Below are 25,969 nucleotides of genomic sequence, written 5' to 3'. Positions count from 1 at the left end.
CAAATATTGTTATGCATTAAAACATAAACATATTAAGTGAATTTTTTTTTATAAATTTCTTTTATAACTATAGTTTGTCATTGCTGGAACTGATAATGGGTATAAGCACTGCACTACTTATAAAATGCTTCCTATTGGTATGCGTCTCAAATAGCCTCTTACAAGTCTAACTCCTGGGCTTCATGTGTGGCTCAGATATTGATACCGGCGGAACTATTTTCAATAACAGAAAAAGTGACAAAGGCACGTTTAGCCTCTTTTTTTTTCAGGTTCCATTTGATTGGCTCAACGTTTCCCCACATCACTTTCCCTTCTTGTAGTGTCTAAAAAATGAAAGAATGTTACCCAGCACCTCAAGGATCAAAACGTAACTAAAAAGAAGATAACTGAGATTAACTTTTATAAGGATATTAACAAAGAACACTTATTGAATATAGTGAAAAAATATTGTATTTCCGAAACATATACAATAAATAAAAACATTTTTCTTGCACTTGAAATCAGAAGGAACTATATATTATAATCAGTGAAAAAAATTATATGTCAGTGTTATGGAAAACATAATGACTTTCTATTTGTAATAAAACTTCAAAATTTAAATTTTTTCCACCACAGTGTACAAACAGTGCTACAGATGGGATAGATATATGTGTAGTGTTTGACATAGAATCATTGACAATTTGCAGATTGGGCTAGTTTTTCTGTAATTATTTGACGAATTTGTGGTAGGTAGTTCTCCATCCATTTAATGTTGGCCTTAACCTTGTCAATGGCCTGTGATAATGTCGCTGCTATTTCTGATAGATTGCCTTCTTGTTGAGCCTGGAAGTCAGTCAACTGTGGAATAATATAAGAACGAAATCAACACAGAAGATAAATAGTATTGAGGGTGGAATACTCTACTTTGAAACAACTTTCCAATCTTCTGAAGCAATTTAGCACTGTTTTGCAGGTATCCACAATTTGCATGGGCATAGATAAGTTGGAGAGATTGATCGATGTATGAACGGTATATGGATGGTAGATAGATAGATAGATAATAATATTCTTACACTAAATTTGTTTTTGCATACTAGTTTATTTGGATCTAAATTTAGCGCAAATCATTATTTGAGTTGCTTTACAATTATACTATCTGATGACCTAGTTACACAAGAAACAGGCATAATATAAAAAAAAAAAACTTTTTTTGTTATTATAAAAACAAGCAATCTAAGGGTTTAAACTCCGCAATTAGAAAAAAGAAGTTATCTCCCTTATTCGATATCAAACAAAATAATTAATTACCAATCGTTAATTGTGCAATTGGTAAATTTTAAAATAATTCATTTTTAGTTAGGTTCAGATTAATAATGATTATGAATTATTTTTAAACTTTGAAAGATCATTTACTTTTCTAAGGAGGAATAACGAGCTCAAATATTTAAAGGACATATTTAACCAGATCGGTGGATACGAAAGGAATGATTTTCATTGTTGGTATCAAACTGTACAATATATTACCATTATTTTTGACTAAATGGCTTATTCTTTTAGGTTGATTTTTGTCTACAAAATGTATAATTATTCAAAGTTTGAAGTTGATCCGAAAATGGGTGTTTAAACTTTTTACTAGACAAACAGACAGAGTGAGTTGGTGCAGGCTTTGTGACAAAAGAATTAAAGGTTATACATAAATTACTTCAGATGATTGTTTTGGATTTGTAGACTGTAGAAGCCACATCCACATAGAGACACACTTATCTCTCTCTCTCTCGCATCTCTTCTCTCTCTTGTCTGTCTCCTTCTTAACTCTATCTTTCCCTCTATCTTTATTCTCTCTTTATATTTTCTTTTATCTCTCTTCTCTCTCTTTCTCTAATTTCTCTTTCTCTTTATTTCTCTCTCTTATGTCTCTCTTATGTCTTTCTCTATTCTCTCCTTCTTTCTCCTCTCTCTCTCTCTGAAACATCTTTTTAAGATTATCTAGATTTTGCTATGAATTAAGTAAAGGATATGCCCATCCTAGACATAACTCAACATTCTACCTACACAGACATCAAAGAGACAAATGGACAATTGTATTTGTAATGTATATTCAGTACCTCTTTCAGCTCTATGGCTGTGTTGAAATTGCTAGTTAAAGACGCCAACAATCTCTGCCAACTGAAGAATGGATAACCATATCTGAAAACAAACAAAATAAAAGTTAAAAGTTGAAAATCTCCAAAATATTTGTGTGTAAGAAACCGTGGTTTTCCACTAGTGTGGCCTCAATGTGTCACCTTGGTGGAAACATCTGTCTTGTGGGAGCAGATTGGGTAACAACAGAAGTTAAAACTAGTCCACATCTGGTTACTGCGTGAACAAGGGAGATAAATTTTTCAATGCAACGATACTTTGAAACTTATTCAATTCAACGATACTTTGAAACTTATTCAATGCAACGATACTTTGAAACTTTTTCAATTGAACGATACTTTGAAACTTATTCAATGCAACGATACTTTGAAACTTATTCAACGCAACGATACTTTGAAACTTATTCAATGCAACGATACTTTGAAACTTATTCAACGCAACGATACTTTGAAACTTATTCGATGCAACGATACTTTGAAACTTTTTCAATGCAACGATACTTTGAAACTTATTCAATGCAACGATTCTTTGAAACGTATTCAATCCAACGTTTCTTTGAAACTTATTCGATGCAACGATTCTTTGAAACTTATTCAATGCAACGATTCTTTGAAACTTATGTAATGCAACGATACTTTGAAACTTATTCAATGCAACGATACCTTAAAACATATTCAATGCAACGATACTTTGAAACTTATTCAATGCAACGATACTTTGAAACTTATTCGATGCAACTATACTTTGAAACTTTTTCAATGCAACGATACTTTGAAACTTATTCAATGCAACGATTCTTTGAAACTTATTCAATACAACGATTCTTTGAAACTTATTCAATGCAACGATTCTTTGAAACTTATTCAATGCAACGATTCTTTGAAACTTATGCAATGCAACGATACTTTGAAACTTATTCAATGCAACGATACCTTGAAACATATTCAATGCAACGATACTATGAAACTTATTCAATGCAACGATACTTTGAAACTTATTCAATGCAACGATACTTTGAAACTTATTCAATGCAACGATTCTTTGAAACTTATTCAATGCAACGATTCTTTGAAACTTATGCAATGCAACGATACCTTGAAACATATTCAATGCAACGATACTATGAAACTTATTCAATGCAACGATACTTTGAAACTTATTCAATGCAACGATACTTTGAGTATCAGGATGGGAATTCAACAAAGATCCGGTACACCAGTGCAAACAAGCTGCCTCGCTGATTTCCACAAGAAAGCCGTCATCAGAACTCATGAGCTTGAGAGTACAGGGTTCGAGGCGTTCAGCCTCCAGCTGTGACAAATATTGAGTGAAGTGCGGGGGTTTTGTTGCACTATGTAGATATAGTGTGACCTAACCCAGTAAGGTCACATACATTGTAAAGTCTTTAGTGAGGACCAGAGGTCAAGCGCTCCCACGCCTGTCTGCTGAGAGAACTCAGTAACCAATTTATTTTAGGGCACCTTGCCGCTCCTATTCCTTCAAACGCACTTTTTTTTTAATGAAGGTATGTTAGAACATTTGGTTTGGTTTGGTTTGGGTAGGGGGGAAGGGGGCGATGAAGGGCAGAAGAAGGAAAAAGATGACTTTGAGAGGAATGGGAAATGAGACTGAAGGTGTTACTGATCAAGATTGTGACTGTTATACTTAAAACCCGGGTTTACAAGTCCGACAGCCATGGAACCTCTAGACGTGCCTGCGCAGCCACACTGGAGCAGGATGTTTGTGAGAAGGGGCAGACTGTCGGAAATGTTTGGAATGGGAGTGCAGATTACAAATTAATGGGGGGGGGGGTATGGAGAATGTGGGAATCGGAAAGTGGAGTTACCGATCTAGACCAGTGTTTCTCAAACTTTACCTTTAAACACATGGGGTGGCCAACCTTTTGCTTCCGAGCTTCCACAGACAGCCCCTTGATGTGTTCAGAAAATGATGTCTCTGAAGAGAACAATCTAAAAAATTATTTTTAGCAAGGTTACAGTTTCAGAAACTCGACCACTCCTAGTCGGTTTTGTTTACTTTAGTTCACTTTATCTAATTGAAGATTTTCTAGACATGACTTTGCTTCCAGAAATACGTCTGACCGTCTGGTTTTTTCCTTAGAGTGATGATTACGGCCAATAAATTCTTCAAAAATGTTGAACTTTTTGTCGATTCCGCTAATTAAGAAATTGAAATTAAGAAAAGCTTAATCAGGTGAAACAAAAAATGCCAAAAAGTAACAAAACCAAAGGCCGTACAAGTACGAGATAGAGTTTGACGCAAACACTAACATAAATCGAATGTGGTCTGTTGTTTTTTTGTTCTCAATAGTTTTATAAACATGTTGATCGATCTAGGCGTCGTAATAGCTAGTAAATTAAATTCCTGTTTAACCTTATTTTTTTTTAGAAATCGCCTATAATCATTTTGTGCAAGCAGGCACGCTTTTTTCTGGATATTCTCTAGAGGGTGAAATGCGCCACTTGTAATTGTGCAATGAGCCACCTTGTTCCGTTTTAACTTTGCACATTCTGAGTAGTGAACGAAATTAATTCAGATCATGGCAAACAATTTAATTATTCCAGAACATCGCGGAACACCTATTCAGACCTCGCGGAACAATACGGTTCCGCGGAACACCTATTCAGACCTCGCGGAACACAGTTTGGGAAACACTGATGTAGACATTGGGATAATTCCGATGTAAACTAAGGTAACTTACAATTCTTTCAGTCTCTTGAAGTTTGTTTTATAGAAATCCCAGGCCAGAGCTCGTCCTACGTCAGTAGAAGCCACATTCGAAATCACGTTCAGCCTCTCATGGAAACGTATCGAGGTATTCTCAGACAGTATTGATTCCATGTAGCTGAAATTAAAGGATATTAGTTGTATCGTGTTTGTAGAAGGGGTCTACAATTCAAAATATTATAATGCGGGCAGTTATTTTAAGATTTAAAATAAGGGGTTTATGAATTTTTTTAACGCAAGGAATCGTGAGAATCAGATACGCTACAATGGAACAGGAAACGAAAGTTTATGAGGAAGAAGGACAATGGTTATATTAAGTGTATCAATTAGTTTGGATGTCATGTCATTACATTTGTAATAGATCTAGACTAACAATAATAAATCTGTGCGTTTAGAAATATTTTGTTACCAATTATTTTTTGTTTAGCTCAATTTTATGCATTTATCGATGTCAATTATATATAAAACAAGATTACACTAAAAACGTTTGTGTGGAAACACAAACTTAAAATGTGCCCCCGATATGGTCCGCTCAGGTAGGTAAAAAGGCAGGTTTCAATATTTTCAGAAAGAATTGTACAGATCATGAACTACAAACTTTCAACAACTACAACCCTATCTTCGTCAATGCAAATAGAAGAGACGTGCTGTTGTATTGATAGTTCGACTAACGACTTGATACCTCAGAATACAGAAATTTATGAACGCAATTATTTTTACATTGTTAATATTCATATGTATTCGATGAACTTTCATAAAGATATAGTTAAATCCTAGGTATCACTCCATATGATTAGGTAAAAGCTCTCAAAGGCTGTAGCAGACCAGAGACCAGAGCTCTCAAAGGCTGTAGCAAACCAGAGACCAGAACTCTCCAAGAGCTTTACCGACAGAGATCAGAGCTCTCCAAGGGCTGCCGCGACAGAGATCAGAGCTCTCCAATGGCTGTAGCGACAGAGATCAGAGCTTTCCAAGGGCTTTAGCTACAGAGATCAGAGCTCTCCAAGGGCTGTAGCGACAGAGATCAGAGCTTTCCAAGGGCTGTAGCGACAGAGATCAGAGCTCTCCAAGGGCTTTAGCGAGAGAGATCAGAGCTCTCCAAGGGCTTTAGCGACAGAGATCAGAGCTCTCCAATGGCTGTATCGACAGAGATCAGAGCTCTCCAAGGGCTGCCGCGACAGAAATCAGAGCTCTCCAAGGGCTTTAGCGACAGAGATCAGAGCTCTCCAAGGGCTTTAGCGACAGAGATCAGAGCTTTCCAATGGCTGTATCGACAGAGATCAGAGCTCTCCAATGGCTGTATCGACAGAGATCAGAGCTTTCCAAGGGCTTTAGCGACAGAGATCAGAGCTCTCCAAGGGCTTTAGCGACAGAGGTCAGAGCTCTCCAAGGGCTGTATCGACAGAGATCAGAGCTCTCCAAGGGCTGTATCGACAGAGATCAGAGCTCTCCAAGGCCTGTAGCGACAGAGACCAGAGCTCTCTAAGGGCAGAAGCGCCAAGTAGATGGATGTGTGTTTCTAGAAGCATATAATTGATAATATTTCGTCATTGGGTTGACCTAAAGAAAAGTAAAACCATAGTGGAGGCTGTTATTGTATTCAACTTTCGAAAATTATTATCAATCTTGATTCCATATTATGCGAAACCAGTGGTGCCCTGTTTTGTCCTCGGGACCATAAACATTTCCTAAATTCTTGTCAAAAGCCACATTCCAACAAATACACCGTCTAGTAGAATGATCACTTTTGAGGGCCGGATATCAACGCCGGAAAAGACCCGCGGGTCATGAATTTGGCATCACATCACTGATACATATTAAAAGATGACATAATGAGATATAAAACAAAGGTTTAATTTTACTGGTTCAGTATCCATGGCTGGCGGGCACAGGACAAAGCTTGTAGATGAGTCAGCCTCTCCGTTGGCAGCTCGGATTCTAGGTATTTCTAGGAAAAAAGGAAAAAAAATAGTTTAACACCGACATTCAGGAAGTTTAACAGTTAGCAGCGTAGTGATCAAATGGTAAAGCACTTGGCTTTCGAACCGAAAGGACTCTAGTTTGAATCTCTACGAAGGATTTTTTTATATGCTCATACGTTCACCGAAGTGTAATGGGTATCTGATATATATATTAGAACATTAAAGGTCATTGGTCATTGTGCTGGCCACATCACACCCTCGTTAACCGTTGGCCATAGAACGACATGAGTTTTACATCATCTAGTCCCAAATGATCGAAAGGTTTTATAAATACACTCATGAAGAAAGAAAATGAAGAGAAAGCGATGTAGAGAAATGTGGAAGCATGTAATGGAACCTGAAGGAAAACGTAAGAAATTTTTCCAAAAAAAATTTTAAGGCGAAATTTCAAAATAAATAATTAAAAAAAACTTGACAGTTTGATATTTACTTGACTATAAAGTGCACACACAGAAATATATTCATACACCATTTGAACTAGGCCTACATGTCAAATGTTTTACATGTTTCGAATGTTCCTTCGAAGTTGAAGATAATCTATATCTTTGTCCAAACCTCCCGCAAGGCGACGGGAGTTGGCAGCGGGCAGGGTATGAACCCATGACCTTTGAGTCGACCGAACGACAGTCCAGCGCGCATACAGCCATACATTAACAGCACATGCTATACTATGTATACCGTAAACATAAAAGTGTAAAGTTCCCCTTTCAGACCTTGCGATCTGTAGGGCAAAGAATGTAAAGGGTCCTCTGTTTCTGTGGCCCACGGTTAACGAGTTGTCACGTGACCAACCACATTTACTTTTTCCCAACTAATGCCAGCTACCCATTGAAACTGTGTGGGCTCAGAGACGCCAAAAGATCTTGAAATTAAAAATCCCAGTCTTCACCAGGATTAGAACCTGAGATGAACTCCAATTGGTGACAAGGCAGGGAGACCTCCAGGATTAGAACCAGGACCCCTGATTCGAAAGCCAAGCGCTTTACCACTCAGCTACCGTGCCACATAAAAAATTAACTGTTTTAATTATCCCACCCCCATCCTTTCCCGTAAACTTATATCTCCAATAACGGTGGCTGTAATTTTTTTTTTAACTTTAGAAACGTAATACTAAGCTAGACCAATTGTCATAGAAGCCCTGAACATTGACCTGCAACGTCGAAACCTGAGGACAGTTTAGACCCAGTGGCGTCACTAGGGTCGGTGCAACCTGGTGCGGTAATCTCGGGGGTGTCCCCACCTCCAGGAAAAAAGAATCTTCCCCTCAAAAGCAAACATCTTTCTTTATTTTGAACAATAAGTCGCCTTAGACTGATTTCCGTGGAGAAAGCGTGCAGCCTTATCCGTCGAATGGTGTGCGTGAGACTTACGCCTATGTGTTTTTCAAGACATTGCACCAAAAATGTTACGTTCACCACTCAACTGGTCAGATGTTTGGAGGAGTGCCTTAAATTCATTCAAAGTTTTCCGGGGCGAAACCCCGGGCAGCAAGGGTTTTCTACATTTCTGAGCTTCAGAAACTCTTTCTCCTGACGTCTACAACACATAATCAAGTCCAATAGAATGAAATTAAAAAGGGTTGGGACATCTTGATACTCAATTTTGAGAGAAATTCGAGGCAGTAATTTTTTTTATAAAGTTGCATTTAGGAAAAGTGCCTTTTTCCCACTTGGGTGTCCCTCCCTGGTGGGTGTCTCCCGGTGCTGCCCGCACCCCCGCACCTGCCTAGGGTCGCCACTGTTTAGACCGATATCTCGTTGCACAAAGCTGTGTTGTAACGCCCACATGTTGTGACGTCGCAAGTCACTGTTGAGGCCTACTATGACAATTGGTCTCGGTCTAATCCAAAACTTACTTCCAATTGTCTCGTATATCTCCGCTTATTTGTTTCACGGTCTATGACGTCATTTTTTTTTTACCCCCCCTGACATTTGAACTTTCTATTTATAACTTACTTTGAATGTAAAATTCCACTCGTCCCAGTCACCTCTCGAGACAGCGTAACATGAAACGAAAGATCGGAAGTTGATGTCGATTCTGAAATGAAAAACAAAATACATGGGAGGTTGATTGAACAGCGGAACATTTGAGGGTCAGATCAAGAATAGCAAGATCCAGAAGTCCAGACTTTAATGTCATGGATGACTGCGTCTGGAGTTTGTTATTAACAAAGCTTCAGAATAGCGGACGTGACATAAACTCTAGTGATGAGTCGAAAACGAGGTTGGGAAAAGCTTATATATATATCTCTGCCTGTGAGGCTGTGACCTGCTTTTTCAATTGTGTTTTATGCCGTGGCAAAGCTCGAACTATTGAATTAAACAGTTCTTAAAATCAGTATTGATTACTTAATGTTAATCAAGCTAGATCTAGCTTTTCGGTCATAAAATCGTTAGTTATTTCCAATCTTTTAAAATCTCCCTTAATATTTAGTAAAAAAAAACAACTTCCCTTATAGGGCTAATGATAAAAGGTCATCTGTTTCTGTGGCCCAAGGTTAACGAGGATGTAATATGGCCAACATAACGACCAACCGCCTTTACTTTTCCCCAAATAATATCAGATACCCATTAAAGTTGGGTGGCCTCAGAGGCGCCCTAAAGATCCCTCAAAATAAAAAATCCCAGTCTTCACCAGGATTCGAACCCAAAACCGCTCAGCCACCGCGCCTATTAAATTGTAATATGCCTTTAAAAAAAAAATTGTTCTTTGTAAAAATAAAAATGCTTGACCAATTTTCCGCTCTGCTAGCGGCCACCCTGTATATAGATCTATATGTTAATCGTAAACACTAAACCTCTTTCAATAATAAAAGGGAAAAAACTTTCTATTTCATCGTGCGATTCCCAAAAACAGTTATTCTATCTTGTCTTGTAAATTACAGACGTTCCTTCAAGTAAGATTTTCACATCCTACTCTTATACACCGTTGCGCAAGACGTAGTGCGAAATGGTTCATTGAGACCTGAGACAGGGAACAAGACGACACATGATACTACTAGGACACTGTGGCGTCACTACTAGGACACATGATACTACTAGGACACATAATACAACTATTCACTATTGATAGTAACAAATACGGCAGGCACTCTGGTAGGGAAGAAGACTATATGCCATATTTTAACACATTTATGTAAGTGGTTTTAGATTTTTTGACAAAAAACATTTTTCTTTACATTTTTATTGCTAAGTTAAGTAAGTTCTGTCATACTAACTACTACATTTACACACACAAAAACAACTTTTTTTTTAAAGATAAAAAATCTGTTTACTAAGCATTTACGTTGGACATAATTTAAAACAACAATTAATAAGTAGTTTTTTTATTATCGAGTGAACTGCAGTGCTGTTCACATCTATAGGAATTATTATTTTTTTACGGAATTTATTTTTCTTGAGGATTTGAATAAGAGATTGACCATTTACAAAACAATTAGATCAATTAGATATTCATTATAAAACATCAATTAGTCCAGGTTCACATTTAACTCCACATTTAAGTTCACCAATACTATGATCTGCTGGACCGCTGGGGCACTACACAAGATCTGTCAACCTTCTTTCTCCATTCTTCTCTGTCATTTGTTTTTGATAGAATTTCATTATGAATTTTGTTTTCTGAAAATACTGAAACCTGCGTTTTTACCTTCCTGGGTTGACCACTTCGGGGGCCGATTTTAAGTTAGTGTTTCGACACAAACTATCTTTGTAACCTTGTTCTTTCTCTTTACAGTCTTTCTCCATGGTGATTCTACCAGACCTCCTGGATCTTGGTGTCAACTGATAGAGATCGGTTGTCCCGGATTTTTAAGAAACATTATCACCAGAATAGACCTAACATACTGGTTTGCTTAAGGCTTGTATTTATTATGTCGCAACGCACTTCTGCTTGCCAGATTTGAACACAAGTTACAGTCACATGACCAGACACGTGACATTTAAGGGAAACATTTCTAGGTAATACATGGAATTTGCTTAAAGCAAAGCTTAGCTTGAATATGTTACATGAACTTTACATTTTTTTTTCGTTTTGTAAAACTCTTTGAGTGTGATGCAAAGCTTTTGACTTTGATAGTAACCAAATAATTTGAAGTACAATTATAAACCATGAACTAGGAACAGTTTCAGATTTATGTGTGTTCAGAAATCTAAGATATTGGTGTCCCATTATACATATAAAAACTGACCTCGTTCTGACTACTCACATATGCTCCTACATTTGATATGATGAATTTATACTTGATGAGCTACGGCGGGTGTATTACAATAGAGTCAGACAGTGTAAATGATCACGAATAGAGTTACGCGCTCTTGGCAAGATGGCTGCTCCCTGTTTACTGTAATCAGAGATGAGTTAAATTTTTCGTTTTGTTGTATTAAATCAAACCAAATTCATTAAAAAAGCTATTTAACTAATAAACTAATATCTTTAAATTATATATTTAACTTAATTCAGCATTTTTTCTACTAATTAATTCAAATTAACAATTCTTAGCTTAGGACTATTTTGTCTCACTAATCCTTGCCTTATAATTTATTAGATCCTAGATCTAGTCTATATTTATTATTATATCCTTCCTTAGATTTTAGATCTAGTCTGTCTACTGTTAGACTTAGACTTTAATTAAGGCTTTAGATCTACTAATCATCTACTAATACTACTAATAATAACTAATAGTAATATTCTATGTAGTTAGTTATACACGTAAATATATTGATCTAGAATTAGATCTAGATTCTAGATCTAGTCTAGGTCCACATTTTGAATTTAATAAACCATTTGATTTGATTTAATTGTCATTGTAAACTAGCTTTCACTTTAGATTTAGACTTAACTTAGGCATTGTAAACCTTAAACTAGATTTAGACTAGACTCCTTAAAAACTAAAATCAAGAACAGTCATCATGAAATTGCTCTGGCTATTTATCCTAATAATCACCAAATGCACACTAGCTGAACACAGAACTAGATCTACCTCTGTCAACACTAAACTTAAAAAGGAAACAACAGTCATAATCAATCATCACACTTTAGAACAATGCAACTTCAAAAATAACCTAACATACACATCTATAACATTAAAGAAGATTACCCATCACAAATGGAAGTTCTCAATCAGACACAGCAGAAATAAATACCTATCACTGTTAATATTAATGGCAGGAGATGTAGAGTCAAATCCAGGGCCTAGATCTAAAGATAGATGCAACATCTGCAAAAAAATATGCACCCTGAAACAGAAAGCCATTCAATGTGACACCTGCGATGAATGGTACCATGCATCATGTCTCCATATGAATACACCTGTGTATTATGCCTTAGGCAACAAAGACGCATCATGGCACTGTGTACCGTGTGGGTTACCTCAGTTTACATCAGGACTGTTTGATTCCTTTGATGCGGACACTTCTAACCCATACAACATCCTAAACACCATCCCGAACCAAACTCACCAACCACTAGCCAGATCCACTCCTGTTAAACCTAAATCTACTAAAATTAATACAACAGCCTCACTTAACAAACCTACTAAAGAAGTAATACCAAAATACCTTAAAACCTTAGTTATAAATTTTCAAAGCATTAGGAACAAAACAGCAGACTTAGAAATTTTATTAGAATGTGAGAAACCAGACATAATTGCAGGAACAGAAACTTGGCTGCATCCTGAAATTTATAATGCAGAAATTTTCAATAGTAATTATGAAATTTTTAGAAAAGATAGGGCTGATAATCATGGAGGAGTTCTTTTAGCAATAAAAAACACTCTTATAGCAGAAGAAATTACCTTACCTAACTCAAAAAATGTAGAATCAACATTTTGTAAAATTAATACCACCTCAACATCCCTAATAATAGGCAGCATTTACAGACCACCAAATTCTAGTTTAGAATACATGCAGGAACTATGTAATCAGATTACTACACTTAAAGAGACAAATAAAAATGCAGTTTTTTGGATTATGGGTGATTTCAACCTACCTGATATAAATTGGAAAACACTAACCATAGATAAACACCAAAACCTTAAGGACATAAATGAGCTTTTCATAGAAACTTTACACAACCTAAGTTTAGATCAAATCATTAAAAAGCCAACTAGATTAAACAACACATTAGATCTCTTCTTAACCAACAGACCTGGATTAGTAGTTGATTATGAAATTATCCCTGGTCTATCAGACCATGAGATCATAAAAATACACAGTCAGATAAAAGCAGTAGCCAATACAAAACCCAAAAGAAAAATCTTACTCTGGAATAAATGTAACCTAACACAACTACACCAAGCTGCACTAAACTTTCAACAAACATTCTTATTAGAAAAAGACATTAACCAACCAGTCGATGACCTCTGGAATTTCATTAAAAACCATCTTAAAAGCATAATAGAAAATCATATACCAACTAAATACACATCAAACAAAATAAATAAATGCTGGTTTAATAATAGACTAAAGAAGCTTTGTAAACAGAAGGAAAACCTCTATAGAAAATTTAAAGAAACTAATGCAGAAAGAGTTTACAAAAAGTATATAAAAATTAAACACTTAACCCAAAAAGTAAGCAGACATCTGCAGAGTGAATACATAAACAATGTAATATCTAAAGATAACAACAAAAACCTATGGTCATACATTAAGTCTAAGAAAATGGAAACAACAGGCGTAGCGCCATTAAAAGATGAACATAACATAATACATAATGATAATGAAACTAAAGCAAACATTCTAAACAAATACTTTGCATCAGCATTCTCAGCCCCAGGAGACAAAGACATATTACTGAATTTGACCCAAGTAGACAACATAGAAGATATAGTAGTACAAGAAAATGGAATTAAAAAACTATTAGCCAACATCAAACCTAATAAAGCTTCTGGACCTGATGGTATTCCAGCTAGATTACTCAAAGAACTAAGTAATGAGCTAGCCCCAGTGTTCAAAATACTCTTTCAGGCTTCACTTAACCAGGGCAGAGTACCAAAGGACTGGAAAGAAGCTAATGTCACCCCCCTATTTAAAAAAGGAGAAAAATCTGACCCAGGGAACTACAGACCAGTATCACTTACCAGCATCACATGTAAAATCCTAGAACACATAATATGTAGCAACATCATAAACCACTTAGACAAACATAATGTCCTCACACCATACCAACATGGCTTTAGGAAATATAGATCATGTGAAACACAACTAATAGGACTAATTGATGATTTTTCAAAAGGTTTAGATAATAGTGAACAAATAGATGCTATCTTACTAGATTTTTCTAAGGCTTTTGACAAAGTTCACCACCATAGTTTGCTTAAAAAATTAAAATATTTCGGCATTAATGGTCCACTGCATCAGTGGATTAAAGACTTTCTGATAGGGAGAGAACAAACTGTAATAATAAATGGCTCTAAATCAACACCGATAACAGTAAACTCAGGTGTACCTCAAGGTACAGTCTTGGGTCCACTACTATTTTTAATTTACATAAATGATTTACCAAATTGCATTAGTTCAGGAACAAAAGTCAGATTATTTGCAGACGATTGCATAATATATAGAACAATAAAAACAACACAAGACACAGATATTTTACAAAGAGAATTAGATGAATTACAGAAATGGGAATCAAATTGGAGCATGTCTTTCCACCCAGAAAAATGTCAGTTGTTAAGAGTAACAAAAAAACTAAAACAAATTAATTCCACTTATCTTATTCATGGCAAACCAGTATCACAGACTAAAAACGCAAAATACCTAGGTGTTATAATAAATGAAAAACTATCATGGAATCCACATATTGATGAAACTACAAAAAAATCAAACAAAGCATTAGGATTTATTAAAAGAAATTTCTATAAATCAAATAAGAACATAAAACTAAAATGTTACTTAACCTTGGTTAGGCCAATAATAGAATATGCATCCTCCGTTTGGGACCCCTCAACTCAAGAAAACATTAAGAAACTGGAACAGACACAAAATAGAGCAGTGAGATTCATAACAAACGAATATTCACATTTGACTAGAGTAACACCTTTAGTAAAATCACTAAATTTAGAAAGCCTTCAGGACAGAAGGCTCAAAAGTAAAGTAGCAATCATACATAAAACACTGAACCATAATCTTCAAATACAAAAACAAAATTTAATAAAATACTCTGAAAGACACAAAGATAAAGGCACATTCCTCGTCCCATATGCTAGGACAAATTTGTACAAATACTCCTTCTTCCCTAGTGCTATTAGAGCATGGAATGGGTTGCCTGAGCTAGCCAGGAAAACCAGTGACTTGGCAGAATTTAAGTCATTGGTTAATATGCATGACTAAATGCATGACGCGTAGGACGTAATCATCTTCTTTTTTGAAGTAACGTCTGTATTATATAAGATAAGATAAGAACTATATGAAGGCAACGAACTGTCGACATTTGTTACTAAGTAACCCTTGTCCCCCTGTAACCTGTTCATTGTATGTTATCTTGAGTGTGTAATCCTGTGTGGCTTCTCTTCATGTACTAGTTTGCTACTGGTGTCACGAATAACGTGTATAACTTACTTAGCTACACAGTTCTTTAAATACAATGAATAAGTCAGATATCAGCAGACGACAAATTTATTGATAAAATATATCCTGGCTAATATAACCACATAGACACACATAATAATATTATCCAATACAAAAGTACATCTCCATGTTCAGAATGAAATGAACTTTACAAAATACATATTACAGTAGAAAAATTACAAGTACCTCCTTCATCTACTAAAGCTCCAGGTTAACTGAGGTTTTCACCCCGTGGTCAGTTACATACCAATAGTTTCTTCGTGAAAAAGGCACGAGATAGTCAAAGGACTACTAAATCACTTCATGTCACAGTGAGTCTCAAACGATTATGTGACACCCCCGCCTCGTTGAAGTGGAGATCATATACACTCAGAACGACAGCGACCTCGGAAGTCCTTAACGCACTGTTTGCTGTCCTCGGTGTTAAGCAAAACAATGCTAATGTAACCAATTATTCTGCGGAAAATGGCAGTTAGACTTATCTTATAGATTACCGACAAAACATTTTTTTAAAAAGTTAATAGCGTCCTACGCATTTCATATGCGTTTTGCCACCGTAGGCCCATGATAGAGCGCTAACATCTTTTATGAAAGTGTTGAAGAAGTCTTAATTTCTTTCTGTATTGTACCCATGTCGCCCATGTCTCATATCCACGTAGAAGGGTTCAGAGAACCACTGCTTTAAAAACAGACAAATAAGGCAGACACTTAACAGACAAATAAGACAGACACTTAACAGACAAATAAGACAGACACTTAACAGACAAATAAGACAGACACTTAACAGACAAATAAGACAGACACTTAACAGACAAATAAGACAGACACTTAACAGACAAATAAGACAGACACTTAACAGACAAATAAGACAGACACAAACATGAAAGTTGTGCAATACAAAGACAACAAAACAAACAACTAATTTTTTGTTCCTTTGGTAGTTGATTCGCCTGGCATTGTTTGGGGAAAGTAACTGATTACCTAAACGTCATCTGTCCTCTAGATAGATAAAAGTAACTGATTACCTAAACATCATCTGTCCCCTAGATAGATAAAAGTAACTGATTACCTAAACATCATCTGTCCCCTAGATAGATAAAAGTAACTGATTACCTAAACATCATCTGTCCTCTAGATAGATAAAAGTAACTGATTACCTAAACATCATCTGTCCCCTAGATAGATAAAAGTAACTGATTACCTAAACATCATCTGTCCCCTAGATAGATAAAAGTAACTGATTACCTAAACATCATCTGTCCCCTAGATAGATAAAAGTAACTGATTACCTAAACATCATCTGTCCCCTAGATAGATAAAAGTAACTGATTACCTAAACATCATCTGTCCCCTAGATAGATAAAAGTAACTGATTACCTAAACATCATCTGTCCCCTAGATAGATAAAAGTAACTGATTACCTAAACATCATCTGTCCCCTAGATAGATAAAAGTAACTGATTACCTAAACATCATCTGTCCTCTAGATAGATAAAAGTAACTGATTACCTAAACATCATCTGTCCCCTAGATAGATAAAAGTAACTGATTACCTAAACATCATCTGTCCCCTAGATAGATAAAAGTAACTGATTACCTAAACATCATCTGTCCTCTAGATAGATAAAAGTAACTGATTACCTAAACATCATCTGTCCCCTAGATAGATAAAAGTAACTGATTACCTAAACATCATCTGTCCCCTAGATAGATAAAAGTAACTGATTACCTAAACATCATCTGTCCCCTAGATAGATAAAAGTAACTGATTACCTAAACATCATCTGTCCCCTAGATAGATAAAAGTAACTGATTACCTAAACATCATCTGTCCCCTAGATAGATAAAAGTAACTGATTACCTAAACATCATCTGTCCCCTAGATAGATAAAAGTAACTGATTACCTAAACATCATCTGTCCTCTAGATAGATAAAAGTAACTGATTACCTAAACATCATCTGTCCCCTAGATAGATAAAAGTAACTGATTACCTAAACATCATCTGTCCTCTAGATAGATAAAAGTAACTGATTACCTAAACATCATCTGTCCCCTAGATAGATAAAAGTAACTGATTACCTAAACATCATCTGTCCCCTAGATAGATAAAAGTAACTGATTACCTAAACATCATCTGTCCTCTAGATAGATAAAAGTAACTGATTACCTAAACATCATCTGTCCCCTAGATAGATAAAAGTAACTGATTACCTAAACATCATCTGTCCCCTAGATAGATAAAAAAAACTGATTACCTAGACATCATCTGTCCCCTAGATAGATAAAAGTAACTGATTACCTAAACATCATCTGTCCCCTAGATAGATAAAAGTAACTGATTACCTAAACATCATCTGTCCCCTAGATAGATAAAAGTAACTGATTACCTAAACATCATCTGTCCCCTAGATAGATAAAAGTAACTGATTACCTAAACATCATCTGTCCCCTAGATAGATAAAAGTAACTGATTACCTAAACATCATCTGTCCTCTAGATAGATAAAAGTAACTGATTACCTAAACATCATCTGTCCCCTAGATAGATAAAAGTAACTGATTACCTAAACATCATCTGTCCCCTAGATAGATAAAAGTAACTGATTACCTAAACATCATCTGTCCTCTAGATAGATAAAAGTAACTGATTACCTAAACATCATCTGTCCCCTAGATAGATAAAAGTAACTGATTACCTAAACATCATCTGTCCCCTAGATAGATAAAAGTAACTGATTACCTAAACATCATCTGTCCCCTAGATAGATAAAAGTAACTGATTACCTAAACATCATCTGTCCCCTAGATAGATAAAAGTAACTGATTACCTAAACATCATCTGTCCCCTAGATAGATAAAAGTAACTGATTACCTAAACATCATCTGTCCCCTAGATAGATAAAAGTAACTGATTACCTAAACATCATCTGTCCTCTAGATAGATAAAAGTAACTGATTACCTAAACATCATCTGTCCCCTAGATAGATAAAAGTAACTGATTACCTAAACATCATCTGTCCCCTAGATAGATAAAAGTAACTGATTACCTAAACATCATCTGTCCCCTAGATAGATAAAAGTAACTGATTACCTAAACATCATCTGTCCCCTAGATAGATAAAAGTAACTGATTACCTAAACATCATCTGTCCCCTAGATAGATAAAAGTAACTGATTACCTAAACATCATCTGTCCCCTAGATAGATAAAAGTAACTGATTACCTAAACATCATCTGTCCTCTAGATAGATAAAAGTAACTGATTACCTAAACATCATCTGTCCCCTAGATAGATAAAAGTAACTGATTACCTAAACATCATCTGTCCCCTAGATAGATAAAAGTAACTGATTACCTAAACATCATCTGTCCCCTAGATAGATAAAAGTAACTGATTACCTAAACATCATCTGTCCCCTAGATAGATAAAAGTAACTGATTACCTAAACATCATCTGTCCCCTAGATAGATAAAAGTAACTGATTACCTAAACATCATCTGTCCCCTAGATAGATAAAAGTAACTGATTACCTAAACATCATCTGTCCTCTAGATAGATAAAAGTAACTGATTACCTAAACATCATCTGTCCCCTAGATAGATAAAAGTAACTGATTACCTAAACATCATCTGTCCTCTAGATAGATAAAAGTAACTGATTACCTAAACATCATCTGTCCCCTAGATAGATAAAAGTAACTGATTACCTAAACATCATCTGTCCCCTAGATAGATAAAAGTAACTGATTACCTAAACATCATCTGTCCTCTAGATAGATAAAAGTAACTGATTACCTAAACATCATCTGTCCCCTAGATAGATAAAAGTAACTGATTACCTAAACATCATCTGTCCCCTAGATAGATAAAAGTAACTGATTACCTAAACATCATCTGTCCCCTAGATAGATAAAAGTAACTGATTACCTAAACATCATCTGTCCCCTAGATAGATAAAAGTAACTGATTACCTAAACATCATCTGTCCCCTAGATAGATAAAAGTAACTGATTACCTAAACATCATCTGTCCCCTAGATAGATAAAAGTAACTGATTACCTAAACATCATCTGTCCCCTAGATAGATAAAAGTAACTGATTACCTAAACATCATCTGTCCTCTAGATAGATAAAAGTAACTGATTACCTAAACATCATCTGTCCCCTAGATAGATAAAAGTAACTGATTACCTAAACATCATCTGTCCCCTAGATAGATAAAAGTAACTGATTACCTAAACATCATCTGTCCTCTAGATAGATAAAAGTAACTGATTACCTAAACATCATCTGTCCCCTAGATAGATAAAAGTAACTGATTACCTAAACATCATCTGTCCCCTAGATAGATAAAAGTAACTGATTACCTAAACATCATCTGTCCCCTAGATAGATAAAAGTAACTGATTACCTAAACATCATCTGTCCCCTAGATAGATAAAAGTAACTGATTACCTAAACATCATCTGTCCCCTAGATAGATAAAAGTAACTGATTACCTAAACATCATCTGTCCCCTAGATAGATAAAAGTAACTGATTACCTAAACATCATCTGTCCTCTAGATAGATAAAAGTAACTGATTACCTAAACATCATCTGTCCCCTAGATAGATAAAAGTAACTGATTACCTAAACATCATCTGTCCCCTAGATAGATAAAAGTAACTGATTACCTAAACATCATCTGTCCTCTAGATAGATAAAAGTAACTGATTACCTAAACATCATCTGTCCCCTAGATAGATAAAAGTAACTGATTACCTAAACATCATCTGTCCCCTAGATAGATAAAAGTAACTGATTACCTAAACATCATCTGTCCCCTAGATAGATAAAAGTAACTGATTACCTAAACATCATCTGTCCTCTAGATAGATAAAAGTAACTGATTACCTAAACATCATCTGTCCCCTAGATAGATAAAAGTAACTGATTACCTAAACATCATCTGTCCCCTAGATAGATAAAAGCAACTGATTACCTAAACATCATCTGTCCCCTAGATAGATAAAAGTAACTGATTACCTAAACATCATCTGTCCCCTAGATAGATAAAAGTAACTGATTACCTAAACATCATCTGTCCCCTAGATAGATAAAAGTAACTGATTACCTAAACATCATCTGTCCTCTAGATAGATAAAAGTAACTGATTACCTAAACATCATCTGTCCCCTAGATAGATAAAAGTAACTGATTACCTAAACATCATCTGTCCCCTAGATAGATAAAAGTAACTGATTACCTAAACATCATCTGTCCTCTAGATAGATAAAAGTAACTGATTACCTAAACATCATCTGTCCCCTAGATAGATAAAAGTAACTGATTACCTAAACATCATCTGTCCCCTAGATAGATAAAAGCAACTGAGTACTTAATCATCATCTGTCCCCTAGATAGATAAAAGTAACTGATTACTTAAACATCATCTGTCCCCTAGATAGATAAAAGTAACTGATTACCTAAACGTAATCTGTCCTCTAGATAGATAAAAGTAACTGATTACCTAAACATCATCTGTCCCCTAGATAGATAAAAGTAACTGATTACCTAAACATCATCTGTCCCCTAGATAGATAAAAGTAACTGATTACCTAAACATCATCTGTCCCCTAGATAGATAAAAGTAACTGATTACCTAAACGTCATCTGTGCCCTAGATAGATAAAAGTAACTGATTACCTAAACGTCATCTGTCCTCTAGATAGATAAAAGTAACTGATTACCTAAACGTCATCTGTCCCCTAGATAGATAAAAGTAACTGATTACCTAAACGTCATCTGTCCCCTAGATAGATAAAAGTAACTGATTACCTAAACATCATCTGTCCCCTAGATAGATAAAAGTAACTGATTACCTAAACATCATCTGTCCTCTAGATAGATAAAAGTAACTGATTACCTAAACATCATCTGTCCCCTAGATAGATAAAAGTAACTGATTACCTAAACGTCATCTGTCCTCTAGATAGATAAAAGTAACTGATTACCTAAACGTCATCTGTCCCCTAGATAGATAAAAGTAACTGATTACCTAAACGTCATCTGTCCCCTAGATAGATAAAAGTAACTGATTACCTAAACATCATCTGTCCCCTAGATAGATAAAAGTAACTGATTACCTAAACATCATCTGTCCTCTAGATAGATAAAAGTAACTGATTACCTAAACATCATCTGTCCCCTAGATAGATAAAAGTAACTGATTACCTAAACGTCATCTGTCCTCTAGATAGATAAAAGTAACTGATTACCTAAACATCATCTGTCCCCTAGATAGATAAAAGTAACTGATTACCTAAACATCATCTGTCCTCTAGATAGATAAAAGTAACTGATTACCTAAACATCATCTGTCCCCTAGATAGATAAAAGTAACTGATTACCTAAACATCATCTGTCCCCTAGATAGATAAAAGCAACTGAGTACTTAAACATCATCTGTCCCCTAGATAGATAAAAGTAACTGATTACCTAAACATCATCTGTCCCCTAGATAGATAAAAGTAACTGATTACCTAAACGTCATCTGTCCTCTAGATAGATAAAAGTAACTGATTACCTAAACATCATCTGTCCCCTAGATAGATAAAAGTAACTGATTACCTAAACATCATCTGTCCTCTAGATAGATAAAAGTAACTGATTACCTAAACATCATCTGTCCCCTAGATAGATAAAAGTAACTGATTACCTAAACATCATCTGTCCCCTAGATAGATAAAAGTAACTGATTACCTAAACATCATCTGTCCTCTAGATAGATAAAAGTAACTGATTACCTAAACATCATCTGTCCCCTAGATAGATAAAAGTAACTGATTACCTAAACATCATCTGTCCCCTAGATAGATAAAAGTAACTGATTACCTAAACATCATCTGTCCCCTAGATAGATAAAAGTAACTGATTACCTAAACATCATCTGTCCCCTAGATAGATAAAAGTAACTGATTACCTAAACATCATCTGTCCCCTAGATAGATAAAAGTAACTGATTACCTAAACATCATCTGTCCCCTAGATAGATAAAAGTAACTGATTACCTAAACATCATCTGTCCTCTAGATAGATAAAAGTAACTGATTACCTAAACATCATCTGTCCCCTAGATAGATAAAAGTAACTGATTACCTAAACATCATCTGTCCTCTAGATAGATAAAAGTAACTGATTACCTAAACATCATCTGTCCCCTAGATAGATAAAAGTAACTGATTACCTAAACATCATCTGTCCCCTAGATAGATAAAAGTAACTGATTACCTAAACATCATCTGTCCTCTAGATAGATAAAAGTAACTGATTACCTAAACATCATCTGTCCCCTAGATAGATAAAAGTAACTGATTACCTAAACATCATCTGTCCCCTAGATAGATAAAAGTAACTGATTACCTAAACATCATCTGTCCCCTAGATAGATAAAAGTAACTGATTACCTAAACATCATCTGTCCCCTAGATAGATAAAAGTAACTGATTACCTAAACATCATCTGTCCCCTAGATAGATAAAAGTAACTGATTACCTAAACATCATCTGTCCCCTAGATAGATAAAAGTAACTGATTACCTAAACATCATCTGTCCCCTAGATAGATAAAAGTAACTGATTACCTAAACATCATCTGTCCTCTAGATAGATAAAAGTAACTGATTACCTAAACATCATCTGTCCCCTAGATAGATAAAAGTAACTGATTACCTAAACATCATCTGTCCCCTAGATAGATAAAAGTAACTGATTACCTAAACATCATCTGTCCTCTAGATAGATAAAAGTAACTGATTACCTAAACATCATCTGTCCCCTAGATAGATAAAAGTAACTGATTACCTAAACATCATCTGTCCCTTAGATAGATAAAAGTAACTGATTACCTAAACATCATCTGTCCCCTAGATAGATAAAAGTAACTGATTACCTAAACATCATCTGTCCCCTAGATAGATAAAAGTAACTGATTACCTAAACATCATCTGTCCCCTAGATAGATAAAAGTAACTGATTACCTAAACATCATCTGTCCCCTAGATAGATAAAAGTAACTGATTACCTAAACATCATCTGTCCTCTAGATAGATAAAAGTAACTGATTACCTAAACATCATCTGTCCCCTAGATAGATAAAAGTAACTGATTACCTAAACATCATCTGTCCCCTAGATAGATAAAAGTAACTGATTACCTAAACATCATCTGTCCTCTAGATAGATAAAAGTAACTGATTACCTAAACATCATCTGTCCCCTAGATAGATAAAAGTAACTGATTACCTAAACATCATCTGTCCCCTAGATAGATAAAAGTAACTGATTACCTAAACATCATCTGTCCCCTAGATAGATAAAAGTAACTGATTACCTAAACATCATCTGTCCTCTAGATAGATAAAAGTAACTGATTACCTAAACATCATCTGTCCCCTAGATAGATAAAAGTAACTGATTACCTAAACATCATCTGTCCCCTAGATAGATAAAAGCAACTGATTACCTAAACATCATCTGTCCCCTAGATAGATAAAAGTAACTGATTACCTAAACATCATCTGTCCCCTAGATAGATAAAAGTAACTGATTACCTAAACATCATCTGTCCCCTAGATAGATAAAAGTAACTGATTACCTAAACATCATCTGTCCTCTAGATAGATAAAAGTAACTGATTACCTAAACATCATCTGTCCCCTAGATAGATAAAAGTAACTGATTACCTAAACATCATCTGTCCCCTAGATAGATAAAAGTAACTGATTACCTAAACATCATCTGTCCTCTAGATAGATAAAAGTAACTGATTACCTAAACATCATCTGTCCCCTAGATAGATAAAAGTAACTGATTACCTAAACATCATCTGTCCCCTAGATAGATAAAAGCAACTGAGTACTTAAACATCATCTGTCCCCTAGATAGATAAAAGTAACTGATTACTTAAACATCATCTGTCCCCTAGATAGATAAAAGTAACTGATTACCTAAACGTCATCTGTCCTCTAGATAGATAAAAGTAACTGATTACCTAAACATCATCTGTCCCCTAGATAGATAAAAGTAACTGATTACCTAAACATCATCTGTCCTCTAGATAGATAAAAGTAACTGATTACCTAAACATCATCTGTCCCCTAGATAGATAAAAGTAACTGATTACCTAAACATCATCTGTCCCCTAGATAGATAAAAGCAACTGAGTACTTAAACATCATCTGTCCCCTAGATAGATAAAAGTAACTGATTACCTAAACATCATCTGTCCCCTAGATAGATAAAAGTAACTGATTACCTAAACGTCATCTGTCCTCTAGATAGATAAAAGTAACTGATTACCTAAACATCATCTGTCCCCTAGATAGATAAAAGTAACTGATTACCTAAACATCATCTGTCCCCTAGATAGATAAAAGTAACTGATTACCTAAACATCATCTGTCCCCTAGATAGATAAAAGTAACTGATTACCTAAACATCATCTGTCCTCTAGATAGATAAAAGTAACTGATTACCTAAACATCATCTGTCCCCTAGATAGATAAAAGTAACTGATTACCTAAACATCATCTGTCCTCTAGATAGATAAAAGTAACTGATTACCTAAACATCATCTGTCCTCTAGATAGATAAAAGTAACTGATTACCTAAACGTCATCTGTCCCCTAGATAGATAAAAGTAACTGATTACCTAAACGTCATCTGTCCTCTAGATAGATAAAAGTAACTGATTACCTAAACATCATCTGTCCTCTAGATAGATAAAAGTAACTGATTACCTAAACGTCATCTGTCCCCTAGATAGATAAAAGTAACTGATTACCTAAACGTCATCTGTCCTCTAGATAGATAAAAGTAACTGATTACCTAAACATCATCTGTCACCTAGATAGATAAAAGTAACTGATTACCTAAACATCATCTGTCCTCTAGATAGATAAAAGTAACTGATTACCTAAACATCATCTGTCCTCTAGATAGATAAAAGTAACTGATTACCTAAACGTCATCTGTCCCCTAGATAGATAAAAGTAACTGATTACCTAAACGTCATCTGTCCTCTAGATAGATAAAAGTAACTGATTACCTAAACATCATCTGTCCTCTAGATAGATAAAAGTAACTGATTACCTAAACATCATCTGTCCTCTAGATAGATAAAAGTAACTGATTACCTAAACATCATCTGTCCCCTAGATAGATAAAAGCAACTGAGTACTTAAACATCATCTGTCCCCTAGATAGATAAAAGTAACTGATTACCTAAACGTCATCTGTCCTCTAGATAGATAAAAGTAACTGATTACCTAAACGTCATCTGTCCTCTAGATAGATAAAAGTAACTGATTACCTAAACGTCATCTGTCCTCTAGATAGATAAAAGTAACTGATTACCTAAACGTCATCTGTCCTCTAGATAGACAAGTTTGAAAGGGGTACATTACTTTTAATGAGCAATTGTCTCAAATCACTCTTAGTACCATTTTGAGTCTTTTTTTAGAGGCTCCCAAAATGTACGAAATATATTATTAATATTCAAAGTAAAAAACAT

The 25,969-nt window shown here is 35.2% G+C and overlaps 1 protein-coding gene across 1 annotated transcript in view; it reads right to left on the bottom strand.

Annotated features, from left to right (window-relative positions):
* Nucleotides 1-495: 495 nt before the first annotated feature.
* LOC106080169 (aminopeptidase N-like) overlaps nt 496-25,969 on the bottom strand; it is a 93,904-nt gene continuing 68,430 nt past the window's right edge. The window contains exons 22-26 of the mRNA XM_056012017.1: nt 8,807-8,888; nt 6,732-6,817; nt 4,844-4,987; nt 2,085-2,166; nt 496-837 (exon numbers count right to left, since the gene is read on the bottom strand). Coding sequence (XP_055867992.1) covers nt 670-837; nt 2,085-2,166; nt 4,844-4,987; nt 6,732-6,817; nt 8,807-8,888 — 562 coding nt within the window. The 3' untranslated portion in view covers nt 496-669. The remainder of the gene's footprint in view (nt 838-2,084; nt 2,167-4,843; nt 4,988-6,731; nt 6,818-8,806; nt 8,889-25,969) is intronic.

The sequence above is a fragment of the Biomphalaria glabrata genome, chromosome 15 (assembly GCF_947242115.1).
Source record: "Biomphalaria glabrata chromosome 15, xgBioGlab47.1, whole genome shotgun sequence".
Classification (NCBI taxonomy): Eukaryota; Metazoa; Mollusca; class Gastropoda; family Planorbidae; genus Biomphalaria; species Biomphalaria glabrata.
The sequence above is the reverse complement of the archived record's forward strand: the minus strand, read 5'-3'. Positions and strand labels throughout refer to the sequence as shown.